A 22,727-nucleotide genomic window follows, 5' to 3' on the forward strand; every position below is an offset into this window, starting at 1 on the left:
GAGATTACAACAGCGATTTTAAGATTCTACCACTTCAAGTCAGCTAACACGGTAGGGCGTTTTTATTTCATTTACTTTACGTCTGTTCTCGACCCCACTACGTGGTCTTTCCTGACTTTTTCACTGTTGCTTCTCAAGACTTTGCCTCAAGCCCTGTGCATTTTTCTATCGCTGCTGCGTCTCTACGCCTACCCAGCGCATCATTTAAAATTCTGCCTCGCTCTGATCAAGACTTTGCCTCGAGCCCTGTGCAATTTTCCTATCGCTGCTGCACCATTACGCCTACTCTGCGCATCATTTTAAATTCTGCTTTGCTCTCCTGAGCATTCCGTTATCTGGCATCTTCTACGTTCCTTGCTGCGAGAGAAGAGATTGTGTGCATGCAGCGCAGCCATCTCTGCGCGAGCACTCTCTTCGTCTTTGTCACCATCAGCACGTCTTTGACTGCATGCCTGCAGGCGCCTATGTATGAAGACACTCTATCTTTCCTTCTCGATGCCTTGTCATGTCTGCGCATGACCTTCAACACGCCTTTGTTCTTTCCTGTGTTAGGGGCCAGTTTTTCCAAGCGTGTCCGGTTCCCTAGCAACCAAGCTACCACGCTACAGCTAATGCCGCCCTCAGACTGCAAGCATTAATGCTGATGCGCACAGCTTATCTCCACGTATATTTAAATGCAAGTTGCAGATTTAAAAGGATAATGGACACAATTTGTTATCATCCTTTCAGTTGAACCTCATGTTGCGCTCAGCTTACAAATTTTAACGCTGATGCGCACAGCTCATCATCTTTAAGTTCAACTCTTCGTTTTTTTTTCAGTTTTCTGGAAGTTTCATCGCTGGTACACACAGCTTGTGTTCCTCATATTCTGTGCTTCGCGTGTGATGCACACACCATCTCATTTGTTCAGTGTGCATTTTACGGTGACACACACACCTTGTTTCATCTCATACTTGTGTATTTCACTTGGTGATGTACACACCAATGTTTCTTCAACGCACATTTCACGATGAGATTCACATCTTTTTATGTATATTTTTTATCCATATTTCTAGCTGTGTGTTTCATACTGTGATACACACACACTATACTCGTTTCAACATTTTGTCTTTTCTTTTTCTTTTTTTTTTCACCTACCATGTGTACCCTTCAGTCAGTCAATCCTCCTCCAGCATTTTTGGACACTCCTGGAGAACCAGCAAGCAGATGGGAGGTTTGGCATGACGCCTTTGAAACCTAGGAGCTATAGGTGCAGCTAGATTCAGCGCAGATAGAAAGAAATGTGTACTCTTACATTCTCTAGGTTTTGAAAGAAAGGTCTGTGTTCAAGCATTTACCAGATCTACCTCAAGATGATGGCGCACTGAACGATGAATACAGAGAAACTGTACAGAAGTTCAAACTTCGCTTTGACAAGCAGCCAAGCCTCATGGTTCTCAGGCATACATTTTTTAAGAGGAAGCAATTTGAAAGTGAAGATATTGATTCCTATATTTCTGTTTTGCGCAGGTTGGCAGCAGACTGTAGGTTTGAAAACTTTACAGACTAACTCATCAGAGACCAATTTGTGTGACATTGTAGAGACAAAAATATTAGACAGAAATTACTTACTATGGGGGATCCGTCTCTAGATGAAACTATTAAATTAGGTAAGAGTATAGAAATTTCTATGGTCTCTCTAAAAGAATTAGAGGAAAAAGTTGTAGAACCTGTTAATGCTATTAACCTCAATTCATCTGTTAAGCCTGTCAAAAAAACTTTTAAAAGTAATACCAACAATTTTAGCAAGCCAACTAAATCCGGTACATCAGGTAATGCGGAGTCTACGGTATGTTTAAGATGCGGTAACCCACCTCATTCTAAGGGATCACGCTGTCCTGCTTCCAATGTCACTTGCAATTATTGCAAAAAAGTAGGACATTTTGCAAAAGTTTGTCTAAAGTTAAAAGGACAAAAGAGTTTTAAGAAACCTGCTATATGTATAGTTGACTCTGAGTCTTCTTCTGACTCTGAAGTAGTTTCTGTTGTTTCTGACTATACTGCTGGCGATGTCATTGAAGGTGATCCTAAATCCTGTGTTGAACCCATTGTTGATATTTCTGTAGGAAGCAAGTGTATCAAGCTCTTAGTTGACTCTGGTGCTAAAATAACCATGATCACGAAAAAAACGTTTGATGAAACTTGGGAAGGTACTCAAACCCTTCTTCCTCCTGAGACCTGTGTCATTCGAGGGTCAGAAAACTGAACTTTTGTTTTTTTTTGACGAGGAGTTGTGCTTTAAAGGAAGAAGAATAAAAGGGAAGATCTATGTTGCTGTTAAATGGTTAAACATCCTAGGGTGGTTCCACCAAGGACTTTATGGAATGATCCTTAAACCTGTAACCAAAGAGCAAGTCCTTGTTGTGTGTCCATGTTGTGTTTTTTTGCGCCATTTCCTGTCGGGGGCAGTAGGCCCACCAACACAAGTGAGGTAACATTTTTCTCGGAAGACTTTGGGGAACGCGGGGTGGGTGATAATTTGTGGATCCACCAGATTCCAGAACTTTCCACCACAGAAATGTGAAGAAACTGGTTTTTGTTTTTACAGTTTTGTAGGCTTGGAAGGGATTCTGGGTAACAGAACCTGGTGAGAGGCAGTCAAGTCACCCCATCCTGGAATTCCCTGGGTATCTAGTTTTCAAAAATGTATAGGTTTGCTAGGTTTCCCTAGGTGCCGGCAGAGCTAGGGTTAAAAAACTACAGCTAGGCACTTTGCCCAAAAAGTTAATTTTTCACTGTGAAATTGTGGTGTGTCCACGTTGTGTTTTGCGTCGTTTCCTGTCGCAGGCACTAGGCCCACCCACACAAGTGAGATAACATTTTTCTCAGAAGACTTTGGGGAATGCGGGGTGGGTGGAAATTTGTGGATCCAAGGAGATTCCAGAACTTTCCACCACATATATGTGAGGAAAATGTATTTATTGGGACACATTTTTAGGTTTGCAAGGCATTCTGGGTAACAGAACCTGGTGAGAGCCAGACAAGTCACCCCATCCTGGATTCCCCTGGGTGTCTGGTTTTCAAAAATGTATAGATTTGCTAGGTTTCCCTAGGTGCTGGCAGAGCTAGGGTTCAAAAACTACAGCTAGGCACTTTGCCAAAAAAGGGTCATTTTTCACTGTGAAATTGTGGTGTGTCCACGTTGTGTTTTGCGCCGTTTCCTGTCGCGAGCACTAGGCTCACCCACACAAGTGAGGTAACATTTTTCTCGGAAGACTTTGGGGAACGCGGGGTGGGTGGAAATTTGTGGATCCACGCAGATTCCAGCACTTTCCACCACAGAAATGTGAGGAGAATATTTTTTTGTTTTACAATTTTGTAGGTTTGTAAGGGATTCTGGGTAACAGAACCTGGTGAGAGGCAGTCAAGTCACTTCATCCTGGATTTCCCTGGGAATCTAGTTTTCAAAAATGTATAGGTTTGCTAGGTTTCTCTAGGTGCTGGCAGAGCTAGGGTTAAAAAACTACAGCTAGGCAGTTTGCCAAAAAAAGGGTCATTTTTCACTGTGAAATTGTGGTGTGTCCCCGTTGAGTTTTGCACCATTTCCTGTTGTGGGCACTAGGCCTATCCACACAAGTGAGGTACCAGTTTTCTCTGATGACTTTGGGGAACACGAGGTGGGTGGAAATTTGTGGATCCACGCAGATTCCAAAACTTTCCACTACAGAAATGTGAGGAAAATGTGTTTTCTTTGACAAATTTTTAGGTTTGCAAGGGATTCTGGGTAACAGAACCTGGTGAAAGCCAGACAAGTCACCGAATCCTGGATTCCCCTGGGTATCTAGTTTTCAAAAATATTTAGGTTTGCTAGGTTTCCCTAGGTGCCAGCAGAGCTAGGGTTAAAAAACGACAGCTAGGCAGTTTGCCAAAAAAGGGTCATTTTTCACTGTGAAATTGTGGTGTGTCCACGTTGCGTTTTGCGCCGTTTCCTGTTGCGGGTACTAGGCCTACCCACACCAGTGAGGTAGCATTTTTCTTAGAAGACTTTGGGGAACGCGGGGTGCGTGAAAATTTGTGGATCCACGCAGAGTCCAGAACTTTCCACCACAGAAATGCGAGGAAAATGGGTTTTTAAAAACATTTTTTTTTGGTTTGCAAGGGATTCTGGGTAACAGAACCTGGTGAGAGCAAGTCAAGTCACCCCATCCTGGATTTCCCTGGGTGTCTAGTTTTAAAAAATGTATAGGTTTGCTAGGTGTCCCTATGTGCCGGCAGAGCTAGGGTTAAAAAACTACAACAAGGCACTTTGAAAAAAAAGGGTAATTTTTCATTGTGAAAATGTGGTGTTGGTCACGTTGTGTTTTGAGCTGTTTCCTGTTGCGGGCACTCTGTCTACCCACACAAGTGAGGTACCATTTTCATCGGGAGACTTAGGGTAATTCAGATTTGTAAAGCAACTGTTATTACCTATTGACTTACGATGCATTTCTGCCTTCCAAATGAAAGACAATGTGTAAAAAAAAAGTAATTTTGAAAATGATCGATAATTTTCATGCTAGTATGAGTATTCCCAATTTCGGAAATGTGAAAATATCTACTGTTTCTAAACTCTATATTTTGTTCCCATTTCAGAAATACATAGGTGTCTTTCATACCGATTTTTCCATGTATACATTTTCCCAGAATAATTGCTATATACTCGGTACATAATAAAAAACTATTGCAAGTCGCTGCTCAGTTTCTGGCTCTGGGTTCGTCTGGTTCTTGGTGAACCTACAAGTCCTATGTATCCCCACAACCAGAAAAGTCTAGCGGATGTAACAGTATATTGCTTTCAAAGAGATGTCATAATAAGAAGAAGTTACAGGTGAAAACGTTGACACAAAAGTCTGTTTTTTCCAACTAATTTTCAATTCTTCCTATATTTAACTGTTAGTTTCTATAAAGAAACCTTGAAGGATCTACACAAATGACCCCTTGATGAATTTAGAATGTTGTCTACTTTTCAAAAATGTATAGCTTTCCAGGATCCATTATTGCTTTCATACCCATGTCTACCATTAACCGGAAGGAGGTTGAAAGCACAAAACATAGCAATAATAGGCTATGTCCCAGAAAAATGGCAAAACTGTGTAAAATCTTTTGTTTTTCTGACAAAAGTCTGTCATTCCCTAAAAGCTGGGAAAATGGTGATTTCAGCCCCACAAACCGTTTTTTGATACCATTTGTAGGGAAAAACCCAGACACTTTCATTTGCAGCACTTTTTTCCAATTTTTCCCAAAAGAAACAAAGTTTAGCTGTATTTTGGCTAATTTCTGGGGAATTCACAAACCCTGGGTACCTTTAGAGTCCCCAGGATGTTGGAAGAAAAGGACGCAAATTTGGCATGGATACCTTATGTGGTCAAAAAGTTACAGGGGCCTAAGCGCGAACTACCCCAAATAGCAAATAACAGGCTTAGCACAGGGGGGGGAAAGGCCTTGCAGCGAAGGGGTTAAAACTTTTAAAAGTCATATCTCCTGTTCCCCATATAGAACTGTGGTCATTTTAGTGTCATCATTTATTCATTAAATTCTAATCTATTCTTCTACTTCGGTTTGGGATTTGTATTGTTTTCAATTTTGACTTCATTTCTGTTTTAGTACTGCATAGATACTTTACACATTGTCCTAATTTAAGCCTGTCTTGTCTGTGACATTGCTTACAGGGGGGTGAGCTCAGGTTAAATTAGTAACCTGGAGGATTTACAAGGGTTGTAATTATTCCTTGAGGTGGCTAGTCACCCTCCCCAAATAGTAACCCAATTTCTTACAGTACATTATACATATAATTAGGCAGAATCAAAAAGTCTGAACTAATGCTAGACCTAAAAAGAAATGAAGTTTTTCTTTGCAGAGACACAATATTTGGTTTATCCTTAAATCCCCACAAGGGGTGTGTGCCATACCCGTTTACATAGTTATCTGCAGGAGATTCATATTTTTCGTAAAGGGTCTCATCTGAAGTTCTCAAGTCAAAGGTCTGGAGCAAGGCACTAGAAAAAAACATAAAAAAACAAATATGAAATGGTCACTTAGAAAATACTATGTTGTAATGGCTGCACAGAATATTCAAGTGTTTGACTGCCTCATAAATTTCCAAGTAACATATTTTATCAGAGGGGTACACTCACCAGTCACCATAAAACATGTCAGTTAAGATGCATATCGGAAAACCGCAGGAGGGTGTTAATGGGAATGTGCTAATTAGAGCTGTTGCTTTTGAGTACATATTACCCCTATGCTTTTCCTGATTGTCACGGTTCTTACTAATGAGGTGTTATCCAGTTCCAGTCCAAAGATTTTTGGAACCCCGTAGCATAATTAATCTTTTCTGTTTTGAAGCTCTCTTTCCCCTAGCTACATAGTTGAGACTTTAAATGACATCAACATTTTGCTGTACTGATGGTCTAAGAAGGCTGTCTAGTACTGTCTTAATGTGCACCAGCCCCGGTGGACCCACCTCCCAGGCAGAAACCCTAGTGCAATTGACATTACATTTTAACCTGGAAACTATGTTAGGGTGTTTTAATTTGTGTGTGGATATGCCCATATATCTTTTCATGCATTTGGATTTTTCCCAGTCTCTCCGTCCGATGACAGTGATCGACTGCTGCAGAGGTCCCACCGGACTGAAGCGCATGATCTCGTTTATGTCCCCCTCTTGCCTGGCATGGGAGTTGGAGGCTCCAGTGGGCAACATGGACCAGAGTGGAAAATTGGGTTTGCCTGTAAGCAGTGTTCTATTCTGAAGAGTTAATGGAGGTGTACTCTCCTTGAAGCGGCAAGCAGAGCCAAGCATTAAAAGAAGGAGATCAGCATCCTCAGAAGTGATGTTGGGTGCTCACATGCTGTAGGCATTAAAAGACATCATGCTTGCCAAGAGTCTATAGTAATCCGTTTAGTTAGATAATGTTTACTCTGCTTCATGAATCCTTTTGCTATACTGAGTCCTCCCTTTGGTTTTCGCCTTTGGTTGTTGCTAGGAAGAGGTGTGTTCAACTCAGGGTGTGTGTTGACTTAAGGTCCCTCATTAAGGAGATCTGGGTTGACTCACATCCCTCTTCCGAAAATGATTGATCTGTTTGCATCCACCAAAGGTGCCATATTCTTCACCAAGCTTGACCTGGCCAGCGCATATCACCAGCTTGAGTTGCATCCGGATTCCCGTCATCTCACTGCTTTTGTGTCCCCTCGAGGCACGTTTCAATCGACGCATGCCTTTTGGCTTAGCACCGGCTGCGTCGGTATTTCAGAGGGTGATGTCCAACATCCTTAAGGGAGTTGACGGAGTCCTCGTTTTTCAAGAGGATGTACTGATCTTTGCCAAGGATGTTTCTTCACATGACCTCATTTTGCACAAAGTGTTGGGTTTATTTCAGCAACATGGAGTTGTTTTAAAACTAGAAAAATGCAAACTTTTTCGTACCGGAGTAGAATACTTAGGTCATATTCTCACTCAAGATGGTGTTACACCTAGACCTGGTCTCCTGGAGGCCATTACCAATGCTTCCACTCCCACTGACAAAACTGGAGAAAATCTCTTTTGGGTCTTTGTGTATTCCCCATTATGCCACAATAGTCTGCCCCGGGGAACAACCTTTACAACGCAACTTTTCCAACGCACTACCATTACAACGAAACTGTTACAACGCGAGTGCATTGACAACGCAGGACATTACAATGCAAGTCTTTACATCGACTTGCACTAGATGGCGTGCTAACATTAAAAATAGTGTAGTTTACTATCCCAACACCTTCCCTACTGTTACGTGGACTGGAGTTGGAATAGTAAATTACACTTTTTTAATGTTAGCACGCCATCTAGTGCAAGTCGATGTAAAGACTTGCGTTGTAATGTCCTGCGTTGTCAATGCACTCGCGTTGTAAAACTTTCGTTGTAACAGCATGCGTTGTAACAGCATGCGTTGTAACAGCATGCGTTGTAACTTCATACATCCGTCTGCCCCATCAGTAATCTCCTTAAAAAGGGGACTAGATTTGCTTGGAGCAATGAATGTGTGTCCGCATTTGGGGAAGTTAAAGATCTCTTAAGAAAAAGTGCTGTGCTCAAACCTTTTGACCCTAGTTTACCATGCTGTTTAACCGTTGATGCTAGTCAAGTGGGATTAGGTGCCACCCTGACACAAGTGGAGGATGGAGTAGAGAAAACCATTGGGTTTGCATCTAGAGTACTGAGAATCTGAATTGCAATACTCAGTCATTGAGAAGGAATTGTTGGCCTGCTCATGGGCCATTAAAAAGTTTCACCCATATGTGTGGGGAAAGCGTTTTTTACTTCAGACTAACCACAAGCCTCTTGTCAATATCTTGGGTGGTAGTCTGAGTAAGTGTTGCACTCCCAGAATCATGAGAATGGTTACCAAGTTGTTGCAATATCAATTCGATATCAGACACATCTCTGGGGGTAAGAACGGGAGGGCAGACTTTCTTTCTCATTTTCCTCCCACAGATTTTCAAGAGGATGAAGTTTCCTTTTCTGACCTCATTGAAGAGGATTGTGAAGATTGTCTTGTGGCAGATGTGGACATTCCTGAGCTCAAGTTTTATTCTGAGGATGAATGGAGAGTAGCATTTTCCAATGACTGTATACTTCAAGATGTATGTAATATTGTTAGGAGCGGGTGGCCAAGAGAAAAGGTTCTGCCTCCTTCACTTCAACCATTTTCTATAATTGAGGATGAAATTTCTATGGAAGATGGTATTTTGTTGCATAATGACAAACTTATTCCTCCACACTTGTTCAGGAATGGGATTATTGTTAGAGCTCATGAAGGACATTTGGGTTCCTCTTCCACCAAGCGTCGTATTCGTGACACATTTTGGTGGCCATGAATGGACTCAGAGATTGATGAGTTTGTGACGGATTGTTGTATTTGCAAATCATCAGACAAGTCCCTTAAATTTTAGGTTTCTCCTCTTATGCCTGTTGAGTGTCCTGACCGTCCTTGGGTCAAACTTGGTGTAGATGTCATGGGACCTTATATGACACTCAATGGTTATTCAAGATTTATTTTGGTTTTGGTTGACTACGCATCCAAGTGGCCTGAGTACAAACTGGTTAGATAAGCTGACACTAAACGCATTATTGATTTTTTAAGCATGGTCTGGTGTAGAGAAGGATTTCCTGAACTACTTGTTTCAGACAATGGGAAACAGTTCATCAGTAAGGATTTTGAATCTTTCTCGTCTGTTTCTGGTGTAAAACTTATAAAGAGTTCCCTTTATCATCCTCAAGGGAATGGACTTGTTGAAAGGATGAATCGAGTGATTGGGGACTGCGTGAAATGGGCTAAAGCCAGCAACCATGATATTGTCAAATTCCTTAAGAGCATGATATGGTTCTATGGAACCACCCAACATTCATCCACCAAAGTGTCCCCTTTTGAACTGATGAGGGGAAGGAAGCCTACTACTTCTTTTCGTCCAGGGTGGATGTCTAAGTGGATTAATGCTGAGTCAAATGTACAGTAATTGATGTCTATTGTTAAAAGTAATGTTTCTTTCACCCAAGCTAAGCAGAAAGATTGTTTCGACACTAAGAAAGGTTCGAAGACCTCTATCCTCAAAGTTGGGGATACTGTTAAGATCAAGAAGTCTATTCATGTTAATAAAGGTGAAAGCAGATTCGGTCCACCTGTCAAGGTAATTAAGATGGTGGGGAATGCTATTCAAGTCAAAGGTGGATTTTGGTGGAACTTAAGAAAAGGTTGCCAAAATTCAATATCCTGCTCAGCATGTATCCTCCAAGCATGATAGTAGCTTTTCGCTCGGGACAGAATCTGTCCCAGGGAATGCCAGGAGGAGTTCCCGTAATGTAGTTATACCTGCTAGGTATTGAGATTAAACTTTTTATTTTTTTTCTTAGGAGAAGGGAAGGTAATGTAGTAATCCGTTTAGTTAGATAATGTTTACTCTGCTTAATGAATCCCCTTGTTATAGTTTATCTTTAATTGTAATGTATTGGTTCCTTTAAGAATGTTCTCCTGCTGCTTAGTTACTCTAGAATGTACATTGATTATTCTTGAGTTGGTGTCTGTTGGAGCTGGCTGCTTCCAAGATAGCTCCTCTTCCATGGAACCTCTCAATAAATCTACTCAAGACATCATCCGTTTCCTGGTTCCTTACTACAGTCTTTGTGCTTCTATGGATCCCCTGGGACATAACATCTTTGTGCATTCTTCAGTTGGGAGAAGAAGGCGTTAGGGTATTTCATTGTATTTTTTTTCATGGGCATCTTGGGATGGGATAGCCCCACCAGCAATCATTATAAGGGTGCATTACGGAAGTCAAATTAGGCAGTTGCCTTACCTTTTCCTGCACCAACAGACAATTACATAAGTGCCCGCACATGGTTCAATACACATCACTGGGGATACAAAGAGGGCCATGACTACACAGATTCTACATGGCAACTTAGATTCAGAGAAGAGAGCCTCTGCCTAGGACAATATATGAACATGTATCTATTTACGATCACTCTTACACTACGTTTTGAAATTGCTTTTTGGTAAACTGTATTACCACCTAACAATATACCTCCCAGGTGGGCATATACCCTCCTTTCAAAAGAGGTAGTAGGAGTTAATCCTTCATGAATAGAGACACACAGCAAAATCTACTTAAAAATATGACTATGCTCAAGTTGTGTCGAAAAGTTGAGACAGTCTTGAAACTATGAATGCAGCTGGTCAAGAGCCCTGCACTTTAAATGAGTAAAGATGAGGTGTTGATTTTCTAGTAATTCAGCTCCTTTCTCTTCTTCTACTGAAGATCCTCCTTTGACACTTTGAAGCCTCTATTTCTTCATACTCTTTTGCACATTGAACCAAAAAAGCAAAGGAAAACAAACAGCCGCTGGGGGTCGCGTAACTAGTTGCGCGACCCCCAGCGGCTGTTTGTTTTTCTTTGTTCTTTTGCAATATTAACTTGCCTACACAAGACAATAAAGAGATTTTTTATTGTCCAACGGAACACACCATTTGCAATAAATCCTTGCGTGACTAAAAAGGGTACGAACCTCCACCAACTACCTACATTATCTCTCTTCCAATGGCTTTTGGGTGTAGCCATTTGTGAGGCACATACCAGCAACATATTGGGGGGCCGATTCCGATCCTGGAGAAATATTCCCAAAACGAATCGTATCCGGATTTTTTTACGTACGAATCGTACAAGTCCCGTACAAACTGGCAAGTACGATTCGTATGTAAAAAACACCATACGAATCGCATTGGGAATATACCCCGACACGTCCTCGGGTCGGAAAAAGTGTCCGACACGTCCCCGGACGGTTTTACATATGGGGTGGGGGTCCGCACCGTACATACGGGGGTGGGGGTTCGCACCGTACATACAGGGGTGGGGGTCCGCACCGTACATACGGGGGTGGGGGTTCGCACCGTACATACACGGGTGGGGGTCCGTGCCGTACATACACGGGTGGGGGTCCGCGCCGTACATACACGGGTGGGGGTCCGCGCCGTAAATACACGGGTGGGGGTCTGCGCCGTACATACACAGGTGGGGTGGGGGACCGGCGCGTCCGTCCGCGGGGGGCTGGGGGTACGGCACGTCCGTCCGTGGGGGGCTGGGGGTACGGCGCGTACATACGGGGGGCTGGGGGGGATGTTTGGCGCGTACCGGGCCCCATTTTCCTCACGCTTCGCTGCGTACTTAGCTTTTCCGGCACTTTTTCGGTGCCGTAAAAATATAGCCATCCGGAGTGCTGTCGGTACGAATCGTACTTGCTGGTACGTAAAAAGCTGCCTGACTCCATCCGCATGTCGCGTACGCGCCGTCCCGGATCACATTTGTATGTGTTTTTGTGTCGGTCGGTGTTTTGTACGAATCGTACGGAAATGGTGTTTCCGTACGAATCGTACTTGCATGTTTGTATGGTGTTTTTACCGGGTACGAGTTGGACGGAGAAAACGCTCCGACCGACGGTTCGTACCCGGTTTCTCCAGGATCGGAATCGGCCCCTGGGTCTCTACAATACATGCTTGAATCCCTTTTGCACACCCTGGTTTATCCTGTACGAATCATATTTTGTAGTGTACCTGTGTGATTCGCTTCATATCTTTTTCCGGTAGACGACCCGTTTTACAGCTCAAAAATTAAGGATCCTATTGTTTTAACCAATGTAAAACATATCAAATGATTTTGCTACCACAAACAGCACTACCCACTACAAAACTATATCAAAATACCACACTATAACTATATGTATTTCGGTGAAAATAGCACGTTAAAATCACCCAGGTAGTTTAGGTAATCCATTCCATTTTGGTTTTGTTTGCAGAGACACCTGTAACATCAATATTAGAAAGGTAAAAGGCTATCACGGGGAGGTAACAGGGTCTATCGCCTGGTGGTAGCCCATATATTTATGCAATGCTTATCAAGCCATGATGCCTATTCCCCACGAATCTAGGCTCCACCTACTGCAGGCTTCTCGGGTAGCATGGTATTGCCTGAAAATATGCAGCCTGCCGTTAAGAACTAGGGTTACTGGAAAGGCTGTAAATTGTGCATCAGCGTTTGTGTTGCGTTAAAAAATTTGCAGGCAAAAGAGAGAAATCACAATAGCGTTTTGCTGGTCTTATCCTGGATGTTTTTGCATGGGGGCAATGGCAAATCCCTCCTTGACCCAACACGAGGGATGGGCACTATCCGTGGGAACAGCACTCTCCCTCAGGGGTGGGGATTAAGGAAGCACTACAAGCCGCCCTCCACGGAGCAGGTGATTTCAATTTCTACCTGACTGATCTTCTATATGGTACACACCTTTTTTCTGGGAAGAGAGGGAAATGGTTCTAAAAAGCCTCCATGTCTGGCAAAGACTGTGCCAAGGTAGGCAAACAATGTACGCCCCAGGGGGGTGTATATAGCTGTAATAAGGTGGAATGGCATACCGAGTTTTAGACTTAATGTGTTCGTCGAACAGCTTTGTATTCAGGTCTCTCTCTGGCATCATGGCACATCGCAAGTTTCGATAACTGTTATCTTGACACCTTGAAAGAATAAAACAACAGATTAGCCAATAATGACCTTTGAACTCTTGTACACAATGTGTGAAACATTGAGGAATTTTCTAGAGGGGTATGCAGAATTGCACTACTTCTCTTCCAAACTACTTGAAATATTTTTAAAACATTGCAAACTTTGCGAAGTACAAAAGTATAACTAAAAACACGGTTGAAAACAAACTAAAAAAAAATATATTTTCAGGGAAATAAAAAAATGAATAAAATAACTTTAGTGAGAGAAATTTCATTTCTACATTAATTTTCGGCTGCAATAAAATGTTTTTGCCGGAAACTCTCCACAAAGACAAAGTTGTTTGGAATTCCTAAACTTCAATCAGTGCAAAGGTTGTAAAGGTCAGCCAACTGAGCCAGTGAAGCTTTAATTTCACACAACCCTTAATTGTTAGATAGCAATTACTTTAGAAACTTTTGACCAACATAAGTTACTGCTGCCTCACCCATATATATAATTTCATGAAAGTATTTGGTTATTTAATCCACAAGGCTACAGGATTTCTCTGTTTGAGAAACAGAAAATATATATTGTCAGAAGTGGATTACATTTTTGACTAACATATAGTGAACATAAACACAGTTCTGGTCTTTAATCATTCCTCACCTATGTGAAGCTACATATCTAAGGTGTCATTTTAACTCAGTGGACTTTGAGAATTTAGGGCTTTCCACATTTATGGTCAACATATTCGAGTTGTTTTCCTACTGATTGCTGACATGAAAGAATTAAAAACATGTTTACACACATGACACTGTGTCTAGTAATGCATAACCTACTAGTAAGTTGCTTGCTGATTGCCACAGAGTGAAGCAGATCCAGTATTTATGAGTGAATTTAATTCGGGATATGAAGAAATTAAACAACGTGCATCTGACATTTGATTTGGGCGCCATCCATGCAGGGGAGTTTTATGTGAAATGAGCACATCCAGTTATTTTCTAACTCCATTGAAATCCAGAACCTGATACTTTTGAGGATACGCTGTGGTTTCTGAAGGTCTAACAAGTATTTTTTTGAGACTCCAGGTTGTACCATACCAAGTCCTGATGAAGACCCATGTAGATATAATGAAAGTACATGCCTTTTAAGAGGATCGAAACGTCAATTATTTTTTTAATGTTGTCTGCATAGTAATGTTTACTTGTCGGGCATCTACGGACATAGGACTATCAGCCCACTGAAGAGAGAAAACAAATTGTGATATAACCAGTAGGCTTACTAAGAGAATTGCAATTTTCTGATTTTGTGTACATATAGGTGCCGATTCCGATCATGGAGAAACCGGGTACGAATCGTCGTATGGAGCGTTTTCTCCATACGACTCGTACCCGGTAAATAAACCGAACGAACTAGCAAGTACGATTCGTACAGGAATCCTATTTCCATACGAATCGGACAAAAGACCGTACGGCTAAAAGACACGTATAAGTCTGATCCGGGACAGCGCGAACGCGAGGTCCGTAAGAATTTAGGCAGCATTGCACGGACCAGCAAGTACGATTCGTACCTACAGCACTCCGCATGGCTATTTTTTTACGGGAGCCAAAAAAGCTAAGTATGCTGCGATGCATGACGAAAAGGGGGCCCGGTACGCGACGTACACGTCATCAACCACATCGTACGTGTCATCATGTACGTGCATACCCCAACATTGCATATGTACGGTGCGTACATACGCCCTGTTGGGGTACGCACCGTACATAGGCCAACAGTGCGTATGTACGGTGCGTATGTCCGCACCGTACCCCCGCGTATGTCCACACCGTACCCTCCCGCGTATGTCCACACCGTACCCCAGGCGTACCCCAATCGTCGCATATGTACGATCTGTACATACGCGGGGATTGTGGTACGCCTGGGGTATGGTGCGGACATATGCGGGTGGGGGGGTACGGTGCGGACATACGCGGGTGGGGGGTACGGTGCGGACATACGCGGGTGGGGGTACGGTGCGGACATATGCGGGTGGGGGGGTACGGTGCGGACATACATGGGGGTACGGTGCGGACATATGCGGGGGGTACGGTGCAGACATACACGGGGGTACGGTGCAGACATACGCGGGGGGTTCAGTGCGGACATATGCGGGGGGAGGCTGGGCGGGCCGAACGACTCATACCCCGGGCACAAGTGTACCCGGGGTAGGGGTCGTACAAAGTTCGCTCCGTACGGGACGTTTTCCATACGCTTGTGTATTCGGAACGCCGGTACGGATCGAACTTGTGCGCTCGGACTTCAGTTTTACGACTTGTACGTAAAACTGTCCGGGGACGTCTCGTAGACCTTTTCCCGATACGATTTGTATGTATTTTGTTATGTACGAATGGTACTTCACCGGTTGGATGGGACTTGTACGGTTCGAACGTAAAAAAATACGGATACGAGTCGTACGGGAAAAAAATTTCCCGGATCGGAATCGGCCCCATATAGTCACTTTTTGATGCACTGCACAAGCACACTTAGCACTTATGGAGCACCATATGTTTATACTGAATGGTTAATTGTCACTCTATTGGTACAAATATATTGCATTGATTTAATAATTCTTTGTTCAGCTCTACATGTTTTCAGATTTACTTCCATGTTTATGTTTAGTTTTGTGAGCATTTGTGCAATTACAAGAATATTGTTCTCTGTACCATAAATTATTAGTAGAACATCAATATGGGTCTGGTACCACACGAGGTTGCATTATTTGAGCACCCATACACAGCTTAAAATATTGGTGCATCACAATGACGTTGCCAGTAAATACACTGGGAATTTATTGTTTATTAATGCCCAGAAAAAGTAATGAACAAGTGTGGTAGAAAATAGTCCTCAACAGGCAGGTATTGGTTGCTAATCACCCCATTAGGGCAAATGAAAAGGCTAAAGTGGGGGATTTCTGAGAGGAGGATCAGGGAGGTATGTAGTACAGCGAAGTGGTCAGGCCAGGGCACTCCTTGAATCGTCTTTGGTACTTGTGCATTTCAGCTGTTCTATCGATCAAGATTGGGAGTTGAATCAGTGATCTTGCAAATCTGCTGAGCTGAAAGAGGCTTGCAGGGTAGTGATCAATTTACGGTAACACCCACGGCTTAGGGATTACCTCTTTGCTTTGCACCTAAATATAAAGGTAATCCTTAAAAGCTAGTGGAATTCAGATCCCAGGACAACGTGACAGAGTTAAGCGCATGATCATTCTCTGCTGGAAGGCTCAATAAGGGGCGGGTCGCTGAGGCATGAATCAGGACTGACACCATAGGCATGCTCCCACTAGTTTAAACTTTTAAATGCCTACAAAGAATTCCTATGTGCCTGTAGGGTCCAAATCCATTGATGGGAATGTTTTCTGGCTTGACCCATCTTTCCTAATACTGCCACTCCAGGAGAAGACAAATGAGAGTTCTCAGTAGTTCAATATCATTAGTGAAGTAGGCTGAGCCATTTTGAATGCCCCTAGCATGTTCCCTTTTCTTTCATTAAAAAAACTCGACTGTCTATTTTTGTCATAATGTCTTTGACTTTTACATTACAACCACCTACAGAAGATACAATTGTATATGTAAACAAATTGTTCAATAACACGTTTTCTTGCTGGAAACATGCACCATCTAAAATGGATTATTACATACTTACATAATTTTTAAAAAAATGCAAATGAAGTGTAAGAAATCTTTCATATAAGGCAACATCATAGGTTATAATAAAACATCACAATCGGGGAAAAAAAGGGTTAATACCCATTCTTCATCAGACGTTTCAGTAAAGCACATTCAATGAAGTCAGGGTAATAGTCCTTGTTGATGGGACCTGTTATGTTATGTTAGCTGGGATTTGTAGAGCGCATAATCACTGGCATGTCTTTTAGCACTTCAAGAGAGTGGCCAAAATCTACCAGCAGTCACAAATACACCACTTGGAGGGGCATCATGCTGTGTCCAGAGCCTCCCTAAACAGAATAGTCTTGAGTCGTTTCCTGAAACGGAGGAGTGTGGGACCTGGTTTTGTCTCTAAAACTAGAATTGTGATTAGGTTAGTGCTACTACTATCGACCACTGCACATCAGTAAAACAAAACAGATTTGCAAAAAATATACTCCCAAAAAATGTACTACTACAGTTTGTTGTAATTCCTAATTTATTAAAATTGATCACTAAGCACCTGCATATTGTCATACTGCCTTTTAAACAGAGCGAAGTGGGGGCTTCCAAAATGAAGGTACCCTTTCCTCCGTTAAAATAATATGTAGTAAGTGGTAATCTACACTGACGTTCAGTGCTTGGTAAACTGGTTTTAAGATGGAGTGCTGACTGTAAGCAATTGGGTTTTTGGTGAAGTGGAGCGGAAACCCCACTTAGGCAACAACCACAGTCCTTGTCAAGGTGAACCACAAAAGACATTAAATAAACCTGGTAGCGTGACACAAAAGCAATCAGGCTTAACTTAAAGGAAATAAGTAAAGTATTTATGCAGCACAAAACAGTAATAAAGTGAAAACACAACACAAGAAAACTCCAAACCAATTTAGAAAAATAGAGTACACTTTTAGTGAACAAAATGATACCAGAGCGACCATAACGCAATCAGATATTACATTTTAAAATTGCTATTAAAAATAGCACCTAAAAGTACAAAGAGCCACTGGTAGTCATCTGGTCGTGCTAGCTTGGGAGAAAGTCACAAGTTCAGGACGACTGCAAGGGAGTGCAGGTCGATTATAGGGACCAGGTTAGTCCAACTGAAAAAGTTACCTTTTCAAACTCCTGCACGGAGAGTTCTGTTTGCTGTTGAGGTGACCGCGAGGAGCAGGGAAAGTGTTGCGGATGGTCGCTGTGGCATTAAAAGCAAGCAGGGTGGTGCAGGCTGCTTTTGCTGTACAGTAAAGAGACTTTCAGGCATTGTGGATGACAGGAGTTGCTGGAGCTTTACATTGGTGGTGACAACCAGCTGTCGTTGCTGTAGCATAAAATGCAGATCCTGTGTTGCCAGGTGTCACTAGCGGTCACTGTAGTGTGAAGCCTTTGCGGGCAGCAGAGTCTCGGCATGAGGGGGCCCATTCACATTTGAGTGTAGAAGAGTGCACTCTGATGCCAGCCCAGGGTCTAAGTCCTGGAGAAGTACCTTTTGGGGACAAGGGACTCACACTAGCAGAGGCCAGCAGGGCTAAGGCAGGTCCAGTTGAAGGTCCAGTTAAGTCCAGGTGAAGCAGGTCAGCTGGGCATTTGCAGGGAGTCCTCTGAAGCTTGTGGTGTCTCTGTAGCTCTGACAGGAAGTCAGCCAACTGACCCGTGGAGCCACTCAGGTTTTCCTGGGGTGAAGGGAGCAGGTTTATTCTTCCTTCTCGGAGTGCAGGGCAGTCCTCAAGGAGCAGGCAGAGCAGCAGGGCAGTCCTGTGGTAGCAGCAGGGCAGTCATCTAGGGGGCAAGTCATGCCTCAAGCAGCAGGGCGGTCAAGATAGCCCTTCTTCTGTAATGTCCACAGGTCCAGGAGTCTTCTGAAGAGGTGCTATGAGGGTCCAAAATGTATCAAAAAAGGGAGGAACCAAGAGCTTTTTAATGAGGTCCTGCACCGTGCTCCAAGGAATCGAGACCAAAACCAGGAGTGCAGTTCCTCTGGGAGAAGGGGGGTTAAGAAAGGGGGGAGAGCGATTAGTCTCTATAGAATGCCCTCACACACCTAGCAAGGTGTCATGCTTCATCATAGGGCTGTGCTCCTCGTCGGGCCGGCGCTGCAATGCCCGACGGGCTCCCGCGAAGGGGCTCTTTTTCGGAGATCTTTTTAGAGACAGCCGTATTGGTGCGTGGGGGTAGGTGCAACAAGTGTAGTGAGTGGTGGTGTAGTGAGTTAAAATAGGTATGGTATTGCCAAACGATGAACCATTTTATTCTGGTGGTATACCAGCCTAAGTAAAAACAGGTGACCCCTCGAGGGATTATAATGCTCCCTAGGGAAGTAAAAAGGTCGACATGTTTCTTGCTCTATGCCCTTCCGGGTCGGTGGCAATTCATCAGGACCAGGTGAGAAAGTGCTCCAAAAAATATATGATAAACTCTACTACATAATAGGTGATTCAAAAATTATAAGTACATCACCAAGCAATTCCATTGGGTCCCTAAGAGGAGTGGACCCACTGTTGCGGTACCTAAAAGAAAAGAGAAAAGAAGGACAACACAGACACATAAAACATTCCAGCATATAAAATTGGGTGCTGTTAGGCTCCTATGGGAAACCGTGCGTCTATTGTGATGGCCAAATCAATGTGTGCTCACACAGAAAATCTCAGGAGGAGATCATGCCTTATCGTATTAGGGTTACCAAAATACGTGATACTGTGCAAACACCATGTGTGCCAATTGCTATAATGTGCTTCACGAAGTGCTCAATGGCAAGGGATCGCGATATGTTACCGAGCGAAAATATCGTTAAAATGCACTGTCGTCCCCAGCCCTCTGAAGACGTTTGTAAGCATGGTATGCAAATTACGTGGTGGGAGGCTAAAGGGCGGGTGGTAACGACGCTAATCCCACGGATACTAGTGCTAATGGCTAAGTATATCCCAACGATGCTCGTACTGATGGTTGCGGAGCCCGTGATGGTGAGACTCACCCCCTGGGGGACAGCGATTGCTGTACGGGTTCGCCTGGGGGCCGTGGAGCGCTCGCCCTAAAAAAGATTAGGGAAAGTATTGAGTACCTTAGAGGCTGCTGTACAAAGTTAACACCCCAGAAAGCGCTATGTACTTACAAAGTCGGGGCGCAGGCACGACCGGGATCCTATTAGGCTCAGGCTTCCGTGACAGGCCGGCAGGGGTGTGTCCTAGATAAAGGAAGTGATCAGTCGCATGGGGGCAAACGACTAGACCGCAAACTCAAGCGGCCATCTTGGGAATGACAAAAAACTTTATTGTGCGAACAGTACAGGGAAATGCGAGTGTCCCATAACAGTCGAGCTTAAGGCATGCACAACAAAGGTCATGTTAGAAACGCGCTGGAAAGTGGCTCAGCGGATATTATACTGCAATGACGGGAATAAATAGAAAATATATATATATATATATATCTATGACTGGTGCAGTAACATAGAACAGCCTCAGAGGCTAAAAGGGAAGGTAATGGACAAGAATACAAATATGTAAGGTTCACCTGTATTTAGACTCGCAAGACCACTTTGTTGGCTCCATCAGGACATCTATTTATGTGAGGTGAATTATGAAGGTCAGTAATTCAAGCCAGTGGATATTGCCTGATGCGAAAAAAAAATTTTTGAAAAACTATTGGTATTGTTTAAGGTGACAGACAGGAATCACCTTAGTGTAGGCTGTTGAAATCAAGTTATTGGCTCATACCGGCCGTCTCATATATGAGATGGATCATGTATTGTTGAGGGTGGCCCATGGTATATCATCGTTGAGGCCGCTAGTATGGCTAGAAATTCTGAAAATCCACTGCTGTTCCTTTCGGAAGAGGGCCTCCTTACTGATCATTGGGAAAGCCTGTAGAATTGTCCACGTAAGATCATTGGCAGTATGGTTCTTCTCCAAATAATGGGTGCACCTTTTGGTGTTAATCTTCTTGCACCTAATGTTGCTTCGGTGCTCAGAAATCCTGATCTTCACTGGACGTGTCGTCATGCCGATGTACATAAGGTCACATGGGCACTGAATTAGATAAATACAATTGCGGGTGTTGCAATTGGTGTGGGATTTTTGTTGCCAAATTAAAGTTTCTGAAAAGGTGATAGATTTGCTTGTTTTCGTTAGAGTACAAGCGGTACATTGTCCGCATGGGTGATGGCCTGTCACAGGTGGAAGTCCCCAGAGTCGTTGGTTGGATGGAGGGGCTAGTTTGGGTCTGGTGCTAATAAGCATACTTTTCAAATTGTCAGTCCTTTTGAACGCAAAGCGGGGCTTGGGGACTTCCCAGCCTCCTACCGATAACAGATTCCAATGTTTCTTGATTATTTTTTGGAAGGTGTTTGATTCAGGGGTGAAAGTGCTAACACACGTAATTAGATCAGTTTTGATTTTTTCTGTAGAGGCAAGCAAGACATCCCTGTTGGTATTGCGTGCTCTTTTGTAGGCCGTTTGCGTGATTGTTCCCGGATATTCTCTTCGAGCCAAATGGCCTGTGAGGTCATGTGCTTGTGATTTGAAGTCCTCCAGTGTACTGCAATTGCGTCGGAGTCTGAGATATTGTCCATATGGTAAGTTGTTACGTAAAGCCTTGGGATGGAAACTACTAAAAAGTAGTGGGCTATGGCTGTCAGTAGGTTTTTTGTAGGTTTTGGTGTTCAACCCTAAAGGGGTTTTAAGAATGAGCAAATCCAGAAAAGGAAGCTCATGAACTGAGGAGTTGGCCGTGAACCGAAGATAGGGGTTCAGGCTGTTCACCCAAGCTACAAAAAGGGGGATAGAATTCAGATCCCCTTTCCAAAAAATGAGAATATCATCTATATACCGCCGCCAAAGGGTGACGTTCTCCTTATAGATATTAGTCTCAGATAGGATGTGATTGGCTTCAAAGTGTGCCATGTAGAGGCATGCCAGGCTGGGAGCAAATGTGCTCCCCATCGAAGTGCCCTGGACTTGATGGTACACGCGGTCTTCAAATTGGAAGTAGTTTTTTGTTAGGGCAATCTCTGCACACTCCATGATGAAAGAAATTGGTGTGGGCGAGTCCCATATTTGTGCTCGAAGTACTTCTTCCACAACATCCAGGGTGGCCCTCTGGGGAATGTTTGTGTAGAGGGCCTCTACATCCAAGGTGATAAGTGCATCCACACTACTGCCAGTCTCATTGACTTGTTTGATGATATTAAGGACATCCCTTGTGTCAAGTAGAAAAGTTGGAGTCTTTTGTACAAGGGGGCGTAGGAAGTGGTCACAGAACCGCGAAAGGGGTTCCAAAGCCGAATTGATACCTGACACAATGGGTCTCCCAGGTGGAGGTAGAACACCTTTGTGAATTTTTGGTAATGTGTAGAAGTACGGTATACGGGGATCATTATTCATTAAGAATTCTGACTCGTTTTTTTATATCCAGCCTTGTATTAAAGCATTGGTCACTAGTGTTCTTATTGTAATGATCAGCTTTTTGGTGGGATCCTCTTTGATTTGCACGTAATACCGTGTGTCACTCAATTGTCTTAGGCATTCCGTTCTGTAGTCTGGGGTGGACATGATCACTATGGCTCCCCCCTTATCTGCCTCTTTGATGGTAATCGTCGTGTCTTTGCTGAGATCAGTTATCGCCAAGTTTTCCAGGCGGGAATTGTTGTGGAAGGTTTTTTTCTCTGTCATGGCACTAATGTCCTTGATGACTGCTTTTTCGAAAGCCAGAATTTCCGGTGGCACCATTGCAGACGAGGGCGTAAAGGTGGAGGGTTTTCGCAGGCCTGAATCTGATTGGGAAGAGGAATTTTGGCCTGTGAAGAAATTTCTCAGACGGATTTTCCGAAAAAGATCGTGTACTTCGCAGTGAGTCCTGAATTCATCGTGTCGTGGTGTGGGCACGAATCCCAGCCCCTTGGTAAGGACATTTTCTTCTGTCTGGTTTAACTGCCGATCTGATCAGTTCACTATCAATTTTTCTTCCCTCTGTGACTCCTGAGTTCCATCGGGCCTTGGTCTGTTTGGTCCTGCCAGTGGACCTGTTTTT

At 43.4% G+C, this 22,727-nt stretch overlaps 1 protein-coding gene across 6 annotated transcripts in view; it reads right to left on the reverse strand.

The window, feature by feature from the left end:
* LOC146867157 (uncharacterized) overlaps nt 1-22,727 on the reverse strand; it is a 1,274,092-nt gene that overhangs the window by 42,205 nt on the left and 1,209,160 nt on the right. For all 6 annotated transcript variants that reach the window (XM_085603699.1, XM_085603695.1, XM_085603693.1 and 3 more), the window contains 2 exons: nt 12,957-13,055; nt 5,928-6,014 (listed from right to left, as the gene is read on the reverse strand). In XM_085603699.1, coding sequence (XP_085459825.1) covers nt 5,928-6,014; nt 12,957-13,055 — 186 coding nt within the window. The remainder of the gene's footprint in view (nt 1-5,927; nt 6,015-12,956; nt 13,056-22,727) is intronic.

The sequence above is a fragment of the Triturus cristatus genome, chromosome 1_2, assembly GCF_964204655.1.
Source record: "Triturus cristatus chromosome 1_2, aTriCri1.1, whole genome shotgun sequence".
NCBI lineage: Eukaryota > Metazoa > Chordata > Amphibia > Caudata > Salamandridae > Triturus > Triturus cristatus.